Raw genomic sequence first — 18,110 nt, 5'->3', positions numbered from 1 at the left:
TGTCTGGGAGAAGAGCCCAACCCCACCTGGCTGCAGCCTCCCTTCATGTAGTGATGTTAAGCAGCACTCATCTTTCCTGCTAAGGATCTCCTGTAGACTTCCTGCTTTTGGTTACATGAGTATTTCCCCCTTCTCTTCTTCTTGTGCTTCCTGATGGTTCTGGTCTTTGTTCTAGTTGATGACAAGCAGCTTCTTAAGCCTGTCTGATTTAACACAAGAGCAGCTTAGTGGCAAAAACAATGAAGCAGTGGTTAAAGCTGACGTTATTTCTGCAGCTCACTTCAAAGATAAGATGCTGGAGAAATAGTGAGTAGCAAATCACTTGTCTGATGTCTTAACACTGATTTATGTCCTCATTTTGTTGATAGGAGCTTGAGCAAAGCATAACCCATTAAATAGCTTTGCAGTTGTACTTGTGGCATTTTCTGGCTCCCTCCATCCCCAAAGTTTTATTGCTAGAATATTGCTCTTTACCTGTATTAGAAATAGAGGACATTTGGCAGCTAGATTTGGAAGGGGGAGAGAATATTTTTCATGCTTATGATTTCCTCCTTGAGACGAAGTTGTTGCACATTGTCCTGTTAAATGCTCTTGATTGCAGTACTTATGCTTTTCTTTGTTGTTTGAGATTGCTCAGTATGAGCTTCCTCTGAATCAAAAGGCATGGCCGACTCTGAATTGGAAGTAACAGCAAAATGTCCTCAGGAAAACGAATGGTTCTTGTGGTTAAACATTTCAAGAGTCTTAGGAATGAGCATGGAATAGTTGTAATCTTCCTAAAATTTCCTGCAGATATGAAAGGTTCTTGATGTTGCAGATGAGCCATGTTTCATTCAATAATAGTCTGGAATCAGGAGTGTGTAAGAGATCATAGGATGTTAGGGGTTGGAAGGGATCCAAAGAGCCTGTCCAGGTCCCTCTGCAGGGCTCTCCTACCTTCCAGCAGATCAACACCTGCTCCTAGCTTGGTGTCATCTTCAAACTTACTGATGCTGGACTCAATCCCCTGGTCCAGATCACCAGTAAAGATATTGAACAGGACTGTGCCCAGCACTGCTCCCTGGGGCATGCCACTAGAGCCAGCTGCCAGCTGGATGTGGCACCATTCAGCACCACTCTCTGGGCCCAGCCTTCCAGCCAATTCCTGACCCATATCAGAGTGAATCTGTCCAAGCCACGAGCTGCCAGCTTGGCTAGGAGTTTGCTGTGGCAGACAATGTCAAAGGCTTTGCTGCAGTCCAGGTAGACTCCATCCACAGCCTGCCCCACATTCACCAGGCAGGAACCTGATCATAAAAGGAGATTTTATTTTACAACTGTGGAGTTTTCTGTAAAGAGGCTTTAGCTGAGTGGCCCAAGTGCACGAGGCAGGAGCAGAAGCCAGATTCTTGACTTTCTTTTTTGTTTTAACCTCATTCTTCCTCTTAATTCATCAGCAACTAAAGCTGAGTTTGAACCATTGACCTAGATGTGAGGAGACCCATAACACATTATTAGTTCTGTAAGCAACTCTTTCTTAGAGGCAGAAATGACAATTTCAGACTGAATGTGCTGTTGGAAAGGAGTGGAATGTTGCAGCAGCTTTGGGGGTTGCTTCTGCTTGTGTTTTAGAAGGGAGTTGCTTGGGTTATGTGTTAGATTAGGCAAGAAGCCAATGAAGCTGTTCAGCTGATGTGTGACAGAAGGTTCGTCTGATGAACGAACTGAAGGGACATTGTCAAGCTGTTTCAGGCCCCCTGCTTATCTTCTGTAAAGTTGTCATCTGCTGCATGAAAATTTGTGTCCTAAAAATACATTAGGATTTTAATGACAACATGGGAGGTTTTGTAATGCAGCACTGACTCTAGAATCCCACTTACATAGCAAGGTAAGAATTCTTGTAGAAAAAAATGCTGAAGTCCAGTTAAATGCCCAGATCTGTGCATGCTTCTGCTTCAAGACAAAAAAAACCCCACAATGCTTTGTTTGCTACAAATGAAAGTGCTGAATAAAATACAGAAGGTTCTCTACCCATGAGCTGGATCATAGGATCAACCAGACTGGAAGCTCATCCAGTCCAACCTAGCACCCAGCACTAGCCAATCAACCAGACCATGGCACTAAGTGCCCCAGCCAGCCTTTGCTTCAACACTTCCAGGGATGGTGACTCCACCACCTCCCTGGGCAGCCCATTCCAATGCCAATCACTGTCTCTGCCAACAACTTCCTCCTAACATCCAGCCTAGACCTCCGCTGGCACAACTTGAGACTGTGTCCCCTTGTTCTGTTCTTGGTTGCCTGGCAGAAGAGACCAACCCCTAACTGGCTACAGCCTCCCTTCAGGGAGTTGTAGACAGCAATGAGGTCACCCCAGAGCTTCCTCTTGTCCTTGGATTCATTTGGCCTCCACGTATTTGCCAGATTATCATCTGAAGGGGTTAATTAAGACTACCTATGCTTTTCTGAAGCAATAAAATTCTCAGCCATGTCAGGTTTCCACTTCCTCCCTACAATACAAATTCAGTTCTTCCTTGTAGCCTCACATGTCACAAATCAATAGAATAGACTGGAGAGTAGTGTGAATTCTGCTATCCTACCTTAAACCTTGCTTTATGGAATAGCCTCGGTGGGGGGTTGGAGCTGGATGATCCTTGAGGTCTCTTCCAACCTAGACCGTTCTATGATTAATAAGTGCTAGAAATTAGATTTAAGCTACATTAGACTAAATGATTCGTTTAGATTGTTGTTAGATTTGTTTAGATCTTCCACTCAAAGATATTCTGTGATCCTAAAGACAACTTTGAGGGAAACCCTACAGTTGTTTTAGGTTGCAGAGGTGAATATACTTGATAATACTTTTGGACTCAGGGCTACCACTGGCCTTGAATATTTGGTGTAAAAAAAAGGAGTGCTTTATCATTTAACTGTTCAAAAGTAGCTCTTATCCCAAGTAAAACCAAAATATAGGTTTAATAATTACCAGAAAATAGAATTAAGCTGCATTAGACTGAATGAATCTGTTTAGATCTTCAACTCCAAGACATTCTATGACCCTAAAGACAACTTCAAGGGAAACCCTAAAGTCGTTTTAGGTTGCAGAGATTTAAGCTGCTTTAAACCAAATGAACAGCAAATGTCCCTGACAAAGTATTCTGTAGCGGATGTTTTTAAGCAAGTTACCCGTGGCTGTGGCTGTGCTGTGTTTGGTTTTTGTCAGGCTCACCAGGCTGGGTTTTACCCAACATAGTGGGTTGTTAGAAATCAACTGTAAGCCTGTGTGTTCGAGCACAAGCTGGACAACGACATTGGCGCGTTCCGTTTGTGCGCTGTGAATGGATAGGACAGCATGACCTACTTGAGGCCCCTGCAAGTCCACCAGTGCCCACTCTATTAATGTATCTGCCAGCTGCAGGCTCTGACTTCCTCTTTCAGACATCAAAGCCAAACTCCATCTCTCTTAGAAAAGAACTCAGCGGCGCGCTGGTCTGAGCAAGAGCAGCATCCCCCTCCCAGCTCGCACGAAGCGGCAGGCAAAGAGAGGAATGCCGTCTCGGTCTCCTTCAGGCTCAGCTAGCACTTTCAACTGTTTGTTTGGAAAAGTCAGAATTATTTTGTGTTTCAATTCATCTGTAAACTTCTGCTAGCTGTGGGGAGGCCAGTGTTCAATCTTCTGCCATTTGCCTTCACCCAGCGCTCTGTCGTAGCGCTGTGTGTTTTCAGTGCGCGGTGTGAGCAATGAGTTTAGTCTGACCTTTTAATCTTTGTTGCTGTGATCTCGAATTTCTTTGAAGCTGTGGGGCAGAAGTAGGCTTTCTGGTTGTGGAGACTGTTAAAAAAAAAAAACTAAGCTCCCATTAATGCCTCCTACCCACGGGATTTTCCTACTTCAGGTTAGGAGCAGATGTGAAGCTGGAATCTTTGGTTTCTCTGCTTTGCTTTGCCCTTGCTCTCCTGTCAGAGCGTACTTAAGTTGTGTTGTTCTTCAAGCCCCAGTTTTGGTTTGTGTGTGTTGGGGGTTTGGTGGTTTGGTGGTTGGTTTGTTTTGTTTGTTGCTTTCTTTGTTTGGTTTTGGTTTTTTTTGGTGGGGTGTGTGTGGTTTTTCTTTGTTTGGTTGGGGGAGGTTGTTTGGTTTGGGGATTTTTTTGTTTGTGCTTTGGTTTATTGGGGATGTATTTTTATTTTGGAGCTTGCTTTCTGTTTCCTCCCTTCATATTTCAAGACTCTTCTCTGAGGAAAATAATGAGTTGTCCTGTTGTTCACCCCAGAGTCAGACCCATTCTGTAGTTCACTGCTTCTTTCCTTCCAAATCCCATCCTGGTGCCAAATGAAGAGAAAGCACTGAAGGAGTTATGAAGAGAGCTGTTGGTTGGGATGGGTTTATTGTTTAGTGATTTATGTGTACACTTCTAGGTAAGGTTAAGATCAGCAGGTGATGTAATAAGAAAGGCTATGCTGTGAGAATCCCAACTTACCTGTTTGCAGGAGCTGTGAACTTCTGAATGAAGCAGTTGCTAAGCAGGTTTCTAAAACACCTCCTTGTAGCTTTAAAACTGATGTAGGACACAACATATCCTACTGAAGTGCTCCAGCATGGTGTGAGCTTAAACAGAATAGGAAACATCACAACATGTTAGTGTGTTCTAGAACCACAGAATCAGTCAGGGCTGGAAAGGACCACAAAGGCCATCCAGTTCCAACCCCTCTAAACCACTGTATGGTTCTGTAATGCATGAAGGAAGAAGTGCCTACAGCTGATGCTTATCCCATGTCCCTGGAGGTGTTTAAGTGTTGGAAGGGACCACAAGGATCATCTAGTTCCAGCCCCCCTGCCATGGGCAGCGACACCCTACCCTAGAGCAGGCTGCCCTTAAACACCTCCAGGGATGGGGCCTCAACCACCTCCCTGGGCAACCCATTCTAGGCTCTCACCACTCTCATGCTCAACAACTTCCTCCTCATCTCCAGGCTGAATCTCCCCACCTCCAGCTTTGCTCCATTCTCCCCAGTCCTGTCGCTCCCTGACAGCCTAACAAGTCCCTCCCCAGCTTTTTTGTAGCCCCCTTCAGATCCTGGAAGGCCACAAGAAGGTCACCTGGGAGCCTCCTCTTCTGCAGACTGCACGGCCCCAACTCTTTCAGTCTGCGCTCACAGCAGAGCTGCTGCAGCCCTCTGAGTATCCTTGTGGCACTTCTCTGGACACACTCCAGCACATCCATATCCTTTTTGCAATGGGGACTCCAGACCTGGATGCAGTACTCCAGGTGGGATCTCAGCAGAGCACAGTAGAGGGGGAGAATCACCTCCCCCGATCTGTATGGAGATTACTTGACCTGTTTGTGAAATTCAACAACCATGTGGGATGGTGTAAGAACAATTTTTAGACTGTGACTGTAAAAGTTAGTTTCAGACGTGCAAAAAGGCAGTGGGTGCAAATAACACTGGTGCTATTGCCAGGTTATTTTGAAGGTGAATTCCAGCTGAGACTGGTGTACAGGTGCAGACCCTGAAGACTAAACCACATCCCTGAAATACATTGAAGCTCTCTTCTTGATTTATGGTTCTTTTTTTGGTTGCCACACAAGCTCAAAGACATCTACCATCCTGTGATGGGACAGGAATGCTCAGTGAGTCCATCAGCCACAGGATCCTGGTGGTCCTTTCCAGTCATAGCAATTCATAGTGATTAGATATTGTGCTGAGGGATTTGATTGAGTCAAGGACTTGTCAGTGTGAAACTAATGATTGGACCCAATGAGCTTGAGGGCTTTGCCAATCTAAGAAGATTCTGTGATTGTGCTTCCAGGTTCTGTGGATATTTGACTTCAGTGTCAGTGTTTCCTAACTTGCTGGTTCCTGTTTGTGTGAGCTGTATCAGAACAGATGGAGTTGTTTCTTTCTAATTGTTTCTGTTTATTATCTGTTTAGAAACTACCCCAGCACAGCCTCTGTAATCCCTTTCATCAGCCAACAGTGTTGTGGGAAGCCTTTTGTTGTTTTAGACTATTCTCTGTGTTTACTCTCCCACTTCAAACCCTTCATCCAAAAGATTGATAAGCCCCCATACATTGAAAAGTGAGAAAGGAACTCATCTTCAGGCCACACCTTGAGTACTGTGCCTGGTTCTGAGCTTCTCAATTCAAGAGAGATGTTGAGGTGCTGGAAGGTATCCAGAGAAGGGCGACAAAGCTGGTGAGGGGCCTGGAGCACAGCCCTGTGAGGAGAGGCTGAGGGAGCTGGGGGTGTGCAGCCTGCAGAAGAGGAGGCTCAGGGCAGACCTCACTGCTGTCTGCAGCTACCTGAAGGGAAGTTGTAGCCAGGTGAGGTTGGTCTCTTCTGCCAGGCACCCAGGAGCAGAAAAAGGGGATACAGCCTCAAGTTGTGCCAGGGGAGGTCTAGGCTGGATGTTAGGAGGAAGTTTTTGGCAGAGAGAGTGATTTGGTTTGGAATGGGCTGCCCAGGGAGGTGGTGGAGTCACTGTGCATGGAGGTGTTGAAGCCAAGCCTGGCTGGGGCACTTAGTGCCATGGTCTGGTTGACTGGCTAGGGCTGGGTGCTAGGTTGGACTGGATGAGCTTGGAGGTCTCTTCCAACCTGGTTGCTTCAATGATTCTATGATCTTCCATAACCTACTAGAAGTCAGGACAGTGTGTAGTACATCCACTTTAGGACAGGTAAGCAGTGAGCACCAACAAAAAAGGAGGCACTATGATAAAACTCCATTAATATGTGGAAAACAAGTCACAGAGCAGGATTTCATTCTTGTGCTTGCGTAATGTCCACGTTTCTGGTAACTGCTCCTGTCACTAGTGGAGTCTGCTCCTCAGTGCTTTAGTGGAAGCTAACAAAAAAGCCCTTGAAGGAGGTGCTCCATTGTGCACAGGGCCTGGAGCAGATCACCTTAACCATGAGGAGAATTGATGCTGTGATTGCTTCTGCATGCTGCAGGTTTGTGGTGGTGTAGGGAGCAGTTAGATTCAATGATAACAGCGCTCATGTCAGCCTGTACTGGTTCCGATGCTGCATTTCAACGAGTGGGGAGTAGAGACATGGGAACATCCAGCCAAATTTTAACAGCTTTTTAAATCAAAAGATAAATCTCTCAGCAAAGCAGTGTGTACAGAGACTCTACACATCTGTGGAAGTTTCAAGCTGAGAGACATATGCATAATCACTTGATCTAGACTAAGAAAGGATTGCTAACTTGTCAGCAAGAACATTGAAAGGTCTCTATATATCAGTTTAAGAGACTCTCCATTCCTTGTTTCCTAATGGCTGTGGTGATAGAGTACAAAGTTTCACAGCTTTGTTGTGGTTTCTTTCTGCAGATTTGCAATCATGGATCAACAATTTGTAGTCTCAAAACCCTTCAGGTACATTTTCTGGGAATCACTCATCTGTATAGTCAGAGGCAAGGTGACAGCAGCGCTTGGCCTGTGAGGAGAGGCTGAGAGGCTTGGGGCTTTTGAGTCTGGAGAAGTGAAAGCTGAGAGGAGATTTGATAAATGTCTATAAATATCTGAGGGCTGGGGGTCAGGAGAAAGGGGACAGGCTCTGCTCACTGCTGCCTGGGATAGGACAAGCAGCAATGGGTCTAAGTTGCAGCACAGGAGATTCCACCTCTAAAACCTGAAGATGATTAAAAGTTACCCATGGCACAGCAATGTGCCCTTGTGGCCAAGAAGGTCAATGGGATCCTGGGGTGTGTTAGGAGGAGTGTGTCCAGCAGATCAAGGGAGGTTCTCCTGCCCCTCTACCCTGCTGAGACCTCATCTTGAATCCTGTGTTCAGTGTTTGGCTCCCCAGTTGAAGAGGGACAGGGATCTGCTGGAGAGGGTCTCTTCCAACCTGGTTGATTCTATGATTACAACAGGTGACTACAGAAACTATGTTTGCTTATACACAGGAATTTAGTCTTTTTTTTGTACCATAAAAATAGCATTTTAGAGACCCAGTTATTTAATGGCCATAATCTTCTTCTTTTGCCCTTTCTTCCCAGCTTGAGCAGAATAGAAAAGACTAAGCAGTGTTTTTATTGTGTTCCTGCAAGTCAGTGGTTTAAATCAGAAGCATGGCTCCAAATTCCTTCTACAGCACTACATTGTACACCATTGGTGGTGGAACTATTCCAAGCTCACTTTTGAATTGCATTGTCAAAAATGAATTTGACTGTAGGAAAGAAATAAACATTGTTTGTTCTCCTGCACAATGATCAATTTAGTTCTGTCTTAGCTTACTATGGGTTGCCCTTAAATCAGTAAAAAAAAAAACAAGAGAAGAATATAAATTGACTCATTCATAGAATCAAGCAGGTTGGAAGAGAACTCCAAGATCATCCAGTCCAGCCTAGCACCCAGCCCTGGCCAATCAACCAGACCATGGCACTAAGTGCCCCAGCCAGGCTTTGCTCACCTCCAGGGACGGCGACTCCACCACCTCCCTGGGCAGCCCATTCCAATGCCAATCACTCTCTCTGACAATAACTTCCTCCTAACATCCAGCCTAGACCTGCCCTGGCACAGCTTGAGGCTGTGTCCCCTTCTTCTGGTGCTGATTGCCTGGCAGAAGAGACCAACCCCACCTGGCTACAGCCTCCCTTCAGGTAGTTGTAGACAGCAATGAGGTCTGCCCTGAGCCTCCTCTTCTGCAGGCTGCACACCCCCAGCTCCCTCAGCCTCTCCTCACAGGGCTGTGCTCCAGACCCCTCCTTAGCCTTCCTGCCCTTTTCTGGGCACCTTCCAGTACCTCAACATCCCTTCTTGAATTGAGGAGCCCACACCTGGACACAGCACTCAAGGTGTGGTCTGAGCAGTGTTGATTCAGTGGTGTTCAGTGCCATTTCTTGTGGAGTTGTACAGTATTGGCAGATAGGCCATGGAGGGATCAGAAGGATTTCTATACATGGGCGAACATCACTGTGGGTCTTACACAGAATCACAGAATGTCAGGGGCTGGAAGGGACCTCCAAAGCTCATCCAGCCCAACCCGCCTGCCAGAGCAGGATCTCCTAGACCAGATCACACAGGAACAGATCCAGATGAGTTTTTAGTACCTCCAGAGAGGTAAACTCCACAACCCCCCCTGGGCAGCCTGTGCCTGTGCTCTCTCACCCACACAGGGAAAAAAATCTTTCTCATGTTTAAATGAAGCTTCCTATGCCTCAGCTTCCACCCAGTGCCCCTGGTTAGGGCTGGGTGCTAGGTTGGACTGGATGATCTTGGAGGTCTCTTCCATCCTGGTTGATTTTATGATTCTGTGATCAGGCATCACCCAGCAGAGCCTGGCTCCAGCCTCCTGGCTCTCGCCTTTATATATTTATAACCACTGCTCAGGTCACCTCTCAGTCTCCTCCTCTCCTAGCTGCAGAGCTCCAGATCCCTTAAGCTCTCCTCCTAACAGAGATGTTCCATTCTCTTCATCTTTGTGGCTCTGTGCTGGACTCTCTCAAGCACTTCTATGTCCTTCATGTCCTGGGGGGCCCAGAAGTGGATACAGTACTCCAGCTGTGGCCTCAGCAGGGCTTGTGGCAAGTCATGGAGTGTATAGCTCATCTTCAGAATTGAACCAGTTAGGAGTGACCATAGGTGCAGGAGTCATCCAAAAGGGAAGATGAGGATGAGGGGCCAGAGCCTGATGCCTGTGTTCTAGTTGCAGTTCCAGCTGGGTTTCCTCTGGCTTTACTGCAGGATGTTTGAAAAAGTGGTTCCTTGTTAATCTCAGGCAGCCTCTGTGATTGATGATTCCCCTTAATCGTAAAAGGACCACATTGGTGTTTCTGCTTAATTTGTGCTTCTTCCCTGATTTATTATTGTAATAATGATTTATTTTCTTAAATGATGGAAGTTTTATAGCCTGTTAGTCTTCTTTTTTGGGAGGTTGAGGCTGGGTGCTCTGGCATGTGAACAAACTTCTTCCCAGTGACAGTCTGCTCCTAAAATGTTATGTTAGACACAAATATAACATGCTGCTAAAAAGACAATACATGGCTGCTCTGCTATCTCTTAATTTAATGGAAATAGGCACTTGAGTATGAGTAGATTTTGCATACTCCACATGAACAAAATTTCATAGAATCAAGCAGGTTGGAAGAGACCTCTGATGGCAGGAAGGTAAAGAGGAGAGAGTGCAGAAAAATGTGACATTTGCTTACCATTTGGATAAAGAGTCATAGAATAGAGCAGGTTGGAAGAGACCTCCTAGATCGTCCAGCCCAAACTAGCACCCAGCCCTATCCAGTCAACCAGATCATGGCACTAAGTGCCCCAGCAAGGCTTTGCTTGAACACTTCCAGGGGTGGTAACTCCACCTCCCTGGGCAGCCCATTCCAATGGGCAATAACTGGCAACAACTTCCTCCTACCATCCAGCCTAGACCTCCCCTGGCACAACTTGAGACTGTATCCCCTTTTTCTGCTCCTGGGTGCCTGGCAGAAGAGACCAACCCCACCTGGCTACAGCCTCCCTTCAGGGAGTTGTAGACAGCAATGAGGTCTGCCCTGAGCCGCCTCTTCTGCAAGCTGCACACCCCCAGCTCTCTCAGCCTCTCCTCATAGGGCTTGGAGAGATAAATAAGTATAATAAAGGAGAAAAGAGCATCCCAAGTGGTCACATTGCTCTACAAATGGTCATAGAATAAGTTAGGGTTGGTAGGGACCACAAGCATCATCTACTTCCAACCTGCCTGCCATGGCCAGGGATACCCTACCCTAGATTAGGGTATGAAGTGATGGGTGAAGAAAGGAAGAGTCAATGCCTGGAGCTTAACTAGAGGAAGGCTTTGTTTTTGCTCTGGTAGAATGTCTTGCTGTTCTTCCAGCGTCCCAGGAAACTGCAGTCTACAGAAGCTTCCTGCACAAGATGGTGTTAGCTAGGTTCATCTGCCTTCTAAGGAAGGCTAGAAAAGGCAGTGGCTCGAGTATGAATATCTCCACTGTTAACAACAGAGCTTTTGTCAGGAGAAAGCAAACCTCAAAGCAGATGCTCCTACCACATAAGCAGCCACCATTCTTTGGGAGTCAGTTCAGCCAGTCGGATACCTGGCAGAGGAGCTGTTGTTTCAGGCTGGAGCGTGGGTATGTGAGGGAGCAGTGTGGGCAGGTTTTAGCTGAATGTTGAGAAGCTGTTTCTGAGCGTGAAATCTGTTAGAGCAGCTGCTCCCAAATGGTTTCTGTTTGCGCCTCTGTTTCTGGTGGTGAACTCGCCCCAGCCCTGAGCTTGCGACCCTAAATACTAACACAAACAATTGCATCTCTGTCAGGCTTGCAACCCCACTCTGCACGGCTGTGACCCTGCTGGAGGTTACAACCCTTGGGTTGGGAATTGTTGGGAGAGACTGTCAGATAGCCCTGCTGGGGAACTGCTGATATGCCTCATCCAGACCAGCATCATCACAACAAATGCCTTCAGATCTCACAGTAATTTGTAGGCCTCTGCCACCAGTTGAAGAGTGCAGCCTATTAGAGCTGACATGTCACTTTGGTACATCAGGAACATCTTGGAGATCAAAAGGTCATAGTCCTCCCACGCTGCTGCAGCCTTTCTTCATGGATTTGCCTCTTCATCTTACTTCCCTGTCAGTTGGCTTGGCAGTGAGCCCCAGCTCGCTCCCAGTGCAGCTGATTTGGCCACGACTGCTGGATGTGTACCAGCTGCAACTTCTGCCCCACTGCCTCTCTGTTTTGCTGCTTGTCCCAAGCCAGCGTTGCCCTCTGCTCTCCCTCAATCCTCCTTGCTTTAATACAGGGATTGATGACTGTCTCTTTGCTGGAATAATCAGAAGTTATAGTCAAAGTCATTAAAAGCTATTTTGTGTTACAGTCTTCCTCTGTATTTGGTAAAACCAGTTCTACTATTCATAAGCATACTATGGGATGTTGGTAGAGAAAGAAACAGCAAGTGGCCTCCTGTGATTGCTGCTGTGGTCTGCAAAGCCTAGGATCTTTGCTAAGTCATGCAAACAGCCTTCATAATGTGAAAAGCCAAGCTGCAGCTGTTCTGCTCAGAGATCTGATTTTTTTAAGCTTTGTTTTGCTGTAATCTTAAATACTGAGTCCATAAACAATAACAACAAAAGGTTTCAAATTTGTTATTTTGGAAAGCACTCATTGGAACATAAACCAGTAATATTTTAATATCTGAAGGACTTGTTAGTCTGAGACCATTGGCCTCACAGCTTAGGCAGGGAAATTTGACCATGGAACTGATGAGGTAACAGACAGTTTATATGTACTTATTTTTTCAGCAGTAGACCTGGGAATTTGCCACTGATGGCAGGAAGGTAGAGAGGAGAGATAGTGCAGAGAAACGTGACATTTGCTTACCATTTGCATAAAGAATCATAGAGTTGAGCAGGTTTGAACAGACCTCCAAGCTCAGCCAGTCCAACCTAGCACCCAGCCCTAGCCAGTCAGCCAGACCATGGCACTAAGTGCCCCAGCCAGGCTTGGCTTCAACACCTCCAGGCACAGTGACTCCACCACCTCCCTGGGCAGCCCATTCCAATGCCAATCACTCTCTTTGACAACAACTTCCTCCTCACATCCAGCCGAGACCTCCCCTGGCACAGCCTGTTGCTGCTGTCTGGCGAAGAGATCAACCCCACCTGGCTACAGCCTCCCTTCAAGGAGTTGTAGAGAGCAATGAGGTCTGCCCTGAGCCTCCTCTTCTCCAGGCTGCACACCCCCAGCTCCCTCAGCCTCTCCTCACAGGGCTGTGCTCCAGGACCCTCCCCAGCCTTGCTGCCCTTCTCTGGACACCTTCCAGCACCTCAACATCTCTCTTGAACTGAGGAGCCCAGAACGGGACACAGCACTCAAGGTGTGGCAGTCACTCTGAATTCAGTCTGTGCGTGTCTTGTTTCAGAGCTCTATATGGAGTGCTTTGTTCAGAGATGTTGCTGGACTGGTTTTCTGTCAGGCACTTGAAAGCATTCACCTGAAAATGAGACCACCAAAGTCAAGTTGTGGAGCGTGTGACCCATGAAAGGAAATAAAGTCAGAAAATCTCATGTTGTAGGCTGATAACTGCATGCACAGCTCCCAAACACACCAAATTAGGCTGATAACTGCATACATAGCTCCCGAACACACCAAAATGGTCTTCAGAACTTTGCATCTGTAACTTAAAACTGAATTATGAGTAAGAAAACGGAGCAGAATGTCTCCTCCATCTGTCTGGGTTGGATGTGGTGCACAAAGGAGCATATCCAATTCACAATACCTCTTAGGTAGTGAGATCAGTGTCTCCTGAACTGCATTTTACCCTTTTGATACTGAAATTATGGAACAAAGCTGGAGATGAGTAGGTTCAGACTGGATGTGAGGAGGAAGTTGTTCAGCATGGGAGTGGTGAGAGGCTGGAATGGGTTGCCCAGGGAGGTGGTTTGAGGCCCCATGGCTGGAGGTGTTTAAGGGCAGGCTGGCTGAGGCTGTGGGCAGCCTGCTCTAGGGTAGGATGTCCCTGGGCATGGCAGGGGGGTTGGAACTGGCTGATCCTTGTGGTTCCTTCCAACCCTGACTGACTCTCTGATTCTATGTTTCTATGATTCCATGACTCTTTCATATGCTATGTTTCACATTTCACTTTCTGTTGAAGGTGTGTGGCTTTTCAGTCATTTCCTTGAAATCTATACATGGTACATCTGTACTCTTTGGAGCTGTTCTTGGGACACACAACAATTAAACATGTTTCTGGCACTCTCTTAATGGCATATTTTCCCTCTAGTCAAAAACTGCTCCAAAACCTGAGATCATTTGTTTAATTTAAAAGCAAGAGTACAGAACTACAGTTTCAGACTACAGCAGCTATGTAGCTTTGAAGGAAGGGGGGAAATAAATCCACTTTGCTTTCCACAAAAAAGAAATAAATCCTTGAGTACTGAATATATCGAATTTAATCTCATTTTTTGCTTCCCTTGCTTGTCTTTTAATTATTTCAAATTTTTTTAATAGAGGATGTTTTTTTCACTTCATGATTTTGCCAGTCACTAGTGGTGTGCCCCAAGGATCAGTGCTGGCCATAGTCCTGTTCAATATCTTTATTGGAGATCTGGACAAGGGAGTTGAGTCCAGCATCAGTAAGGTTGCAGATGACATGAAGCTAGGAGCAGATGTGGAGCTGTTGGGTGGTAGGAGAGCCCTGCAGAGGGAACTGGCCAGGCAGGCTGGGTGGGCAGAGGCCAATGGGATGAGATTGAACAAGGCCAAGTGCACGGTTCTGCCCATTGGCCACAACAACCCCAAGCAGCTCTACAGGCTGGGTACAGAGTGGCTGAGAGCAGCCAGGCAGAGAGGGACCTGGGAGGATTGGTAGGTAGTAGTTGAAGATGAGGCAGCAGTGTGCCCAGGTGGGCAGAGACCAATGGCATCCTGGCCTGGCTCAGGAACAGTGTGGCTAGTAGGATGAGGGAGGTTCTTCTGCCCCTATACTCAACACTGGTCTGGCCACAACTTGAGTGCTGTGTCCAGTTCTGGGCCCCTCAATTTAAGAGAGATGTTGAGGTGCTGGAAGGTGTCCAGAGAAGGGCAACAAAGCTGGTGAGAGGCCTGGAACACAAACCCTATGAGGAGAGGCTGATGGAGCTGGGGGTGTGCAGCCTGCAGAAGAGGAGGCTCAGGGCAGACCTCATTGCTGTCTGCACCTACCTGAAGGGAGGCTGTAGCCAGGTGGGGTTGATCTCTTCTGCCAGGCAACCAGCAACAGAAGAAAGAGGGACAGTCCCAAGATGTGCTGGGGGAAGTGTAGGCTGGATGTGAGGAGGAAGTTGTTGTCAGAGAGAGTGATTGGCATTGGAATGGGCTGCCCAGGGAGGTGGTGGAGTCACTGTGCATGGAGGTGTTGAAGCCAAGCCTGGCTGGGGCACTTAGTGACATGGCCTGGTTGATTGTGTAGGGCTGGGTGCTAGTTTGGACTGGATGATCTTGGAGGTCTCTTCCAACCTGCTTTACGATTCTGTGATTCTATGATTTTATTGTTTATTGTTTTTGCATAGGGAACCAGTGGGATGGATTTTGTCATCTGGTTCTAAGGAGGTGCCAGATAGCTCTTATTCAAAATTACTGATAGTCAGTGTGAATCTAGAGTTGTATGTTAAGTGGATGAAGCTTTTGACTCCAGGATATTTTGGGTGTTTATATAGGATGGAAGAGTGGACTGCTTTATTTTCCAACTATGTTGAGAGCAAAGAGTACATAAATCCACTTTTTCTTCTCAATCCCTTCAGTAAAATTCATTCTGTGCCTCAAATATCTCTATCTTGTACCTGCGGTGGTGTTTTCATTTAGGTGAGTATCCAGCATTGTCTCCGTTGTTGACAATGAATACCCTGAGCCTGCTTTGTTTAGAACAACCACAGATGGTTTGTTGTAGTCGAGAAATACCCATCCTTAGTTAATGCAATTGTGCCTCAAGGGAAGAGCAAGGCCCACAGAACAGGGTAGACAGCACAGAACAGTGTAGTGACCTTCCTTTACTTTTAGAATCATAGAATCAAGCAGGTTGGAAGAGATCTCCAAGCTCAGCCAGCCCAACCTAGCACCCAGCCCTAGCCAATCAAGCAGACCATGGCACTAAGTGCCCCAGCCAGCCTTTGCTTCAGTATCTCCAGGGATGGCGACTCCACCTCCCTGGGCAGCCCATTCCAACGCCAATCACTCTCTCTGTCAACAGCTTCCTCCTAACATTCAGCCTAGATCTCCTTTGGTACAACTTGAGGCTGTATCCCCTTGTTCTGTTGCTGGTTATCTGACAGAAGAGCCCAACCCCACCTGGCTGCAGCCTCCTTTCAGGGAGTTGTAGGCAGCAATGAGGTCTGTCCTGAGCCTCCTCTTTTCCAGTCTGCACACCCCCAGCTCCCTCAGCCTTAGCAGTGTGCTTTGGAAGTGAGTCCTCAATGATCTTCGCTCGCTGCATGTTGGTTCATTAATTGGGGTGATTTTGATGTGCACCAACTAGGGACCTGTTGTCGGAAATGAAACCAGAAGTTGCCTTCCTTGCTAGCCAGGTGTGCTTGAAGCTGTCACAGAGGCGGAAGAACCTAAGCCAATGGCTGTTTCTCAGGCCACAGCCAGAACAGAGATGTTCTCACCAGGGAACCAGAGCAGCTAACCAACATGGTAGAGAACAGCGCTTCCGGAGTAGTCACAGGGGAGTCAACACCGACACATGGAAATGTTTTTATCTAAGTCAGGCAATACAGACTACTGCCACAGAACAGTAGGAGGGGTTAGTAATAAGCTGTAGTGATTGTTGCTTGACTGGTACCTTGTGGTTACTGAGCTCATATAATGCCTGATCACAAGAAATTACAGTATGGGTTTCAGCAGGATACCAGCTCAGATCTTAGTCAGCAGGTTTTGACAAGCTCATTTGTGCTGAAGCCTGAGCTGCCAATTCTGTCGTATGCTCTTGTGCTGGTTTGAGCCTAGCTGGGATGTTTTGGTGAGAAGACTTAAATGCTAGGTTGTGCAAAGGAAACAGTGGTGATGTCTGCTGCACTCAGGCTTGCTGAGATGGATTAGAACAAGAACACAAAGGCAGTTGTTTGCTCTCTGTTTTGGGGGCTGCACTTCTCTCTAACCTAACCTACTGTCTGTGTGGCTAATCCATCTGCTTCCTACCCACCCTGGCTGACCCTCCAAACTCACCTTGAGCATAAGGCAAAGTCTGGGGTAAGGTAGAGGGGTGGGGAGAAGGTGGATGGGTGGTTGGGAGCCCCTCCTGGGGACTCTGGTTTCTGGGAGGGCTGCTGTGTTTCTGTATTACTTTTTAACCTGTCTATTTCTGTATCTGTTGTAAATACCTGCTTGTATCTTGTGCTAAGCTGTGAATATAAAGCTTCATTCAATTCTCCAGAGCCACTGAATCTAGTCTGGGGGATTTTTTCTTAAGTATAGGGGGGCAGGTAACACCCAAACCCATCACAGCTCTTTTTTGTGCTATGAAATACAACATTCTGCTTGACTGTGGCCTATTGTCACTTCTCAGCTGCAGTGACCATAAGTACTAATAGCAAATTCCTGGGTCCAGTCATCATAGAATCATAGAATCAACCAGGTTGGAAGAGACCTCCAAGATCATCCAGTCCAACCTATCACCCTGCCCTATCCAATCAACTAGACCATGGCACTGAGTGCCTCATCCAGTCTTTTCTTGAAGACCCCCAGGGACGGTGCCTCCACCACCTCCCTGGGCAGCCCATTCCAATGGGAAATCACTCTCTCTGTTGCTGAACAGTCCTTTTCCCTTGCTGTTCCCTCTCTTTTGTACTTTATACTGATCATGCTGATGTTTTAAGAGTTGAACCAGCATCTGTTATGTTTGAGAGTTAGCCAATGTTGTTAAACTGCTAAACTGAAGTGCTACCCACTTCAAACCGCGAATATTGTGCCTATCAGTGACCAAATCTCCCTCCCAAGAGGAAAAGTTCGTGATAGATGCAGGTGAAATGGAAAATCCCTCAGGATCGTTGCAGCCTCTAGTTTGTTCTGTTGCCTGTTCAAGCAGAACAATGCAAGCTAGCAAAGACTGGGCTCATTATGTTCATCCAGGTTAGTATGAGGTAACTCAGCGTGAGATCAACATGTCAAGTGCTTTATGTCCCTGGAGTTTATTGTCTTGGCTTATAGTCAACAGCTGCCCAGTTCTCCTTTTCCTGAGGGTGCATCTGCTGCTTAGTCACTGCTGTGACAGTCATGTGAACCAGCCTGAAATGAACGGTTGGGATCCAGAGGGTTGCAGCAGCAGATGAGTCACAGAGGCAGGGAGGTCAGCACAGTCTTTCTAGTATTTATCATGCCTGGTGTAGATTCCTGAGAGAAACCTGCCTTCCCTTGAAATGAAATTGCTGCTGTCTGCATGGGAGAATTCTAAGGGCAAGAGGGAGGTGTATCACCTTCAGGCCCCTCTGACTGTGTAAAGGAGTTGGAAAACTTGGCAGTGTTAGGTTAAGGGATGCACTCAATGCAACAAGAGCAGTGTGGCCAGCAGGAGAAGGGAGGGGAATCTACCCCTTCCCTCTGCTCTCCTCAGACACCACTTGGAGTCCTGTGTGCACTTCTGGAGACCCCAACACAAGAAGCACATGGAAGTGTTGGAGCCAGTCCAGAGGAGGCTAGGAAAATGCTCAGAGAGTTGCAGC

The 18,110-nt window shown here is 46.9% G+C and overlaps 1 protein-coding gene across 12 annotated transcripts in view; it reads left to right on the top strand.

The window, feature by feature from the left end:
- Window positions 1–18,110, top strand: part of RAD51B (RAD51 paralog B) — a 337,533-nt gene that overhangs the window by 226,128 nt on the left and 93,295 nt on the right. The window contains exon 9 of one of the 12 annotated variants that reach the window (XM_064143789.1): window positions 12,836–12,920. The exons of 8 other annotated variants lie outside the window; for them this stretch is intronic. In XM_064143789.1, the coding sequence (XP_063999859.1) occupies window positions 12,836–12,897 (62 nt within the window). In that variant the 3' untranslated portion in view covers window positions 12,898–12,920. Of the gene's footprint in view, window positions 1–175; window positions 234–5,782; window positions 5,846–7,974; window positions 8,101–12,835; window positions 12,921–18,110 lie in introns of those variants that run through there. 3 more of the 12 variants (XM_064143827.1, XM_064143818.1, XM_064143808.1) reach the window with 3 other exon arrangements.

The sequence above is a fragment of the Pogoniulus pusillus genome, chromosome 1 (genome assembly GCF_015220805.1).
Source record: "Pogoniulus pusillus isolate bPogPus1 chromosome 1, bPogPus1.pri, whole genome shotgun sequence".
Classification (NCBI taxonomy): domain Eukaryota; kingdom Metazoa; phylum Chordata; class Aves; order Piciformes; family Lybiidae; genus Pogoniulus; species Pogoniulus pusillus.
The sequence above is the reverse complement of the archived record's forward strand: the minus strand, read 5'-3'. Positions and strand labels throughout refer to the sequence as shown.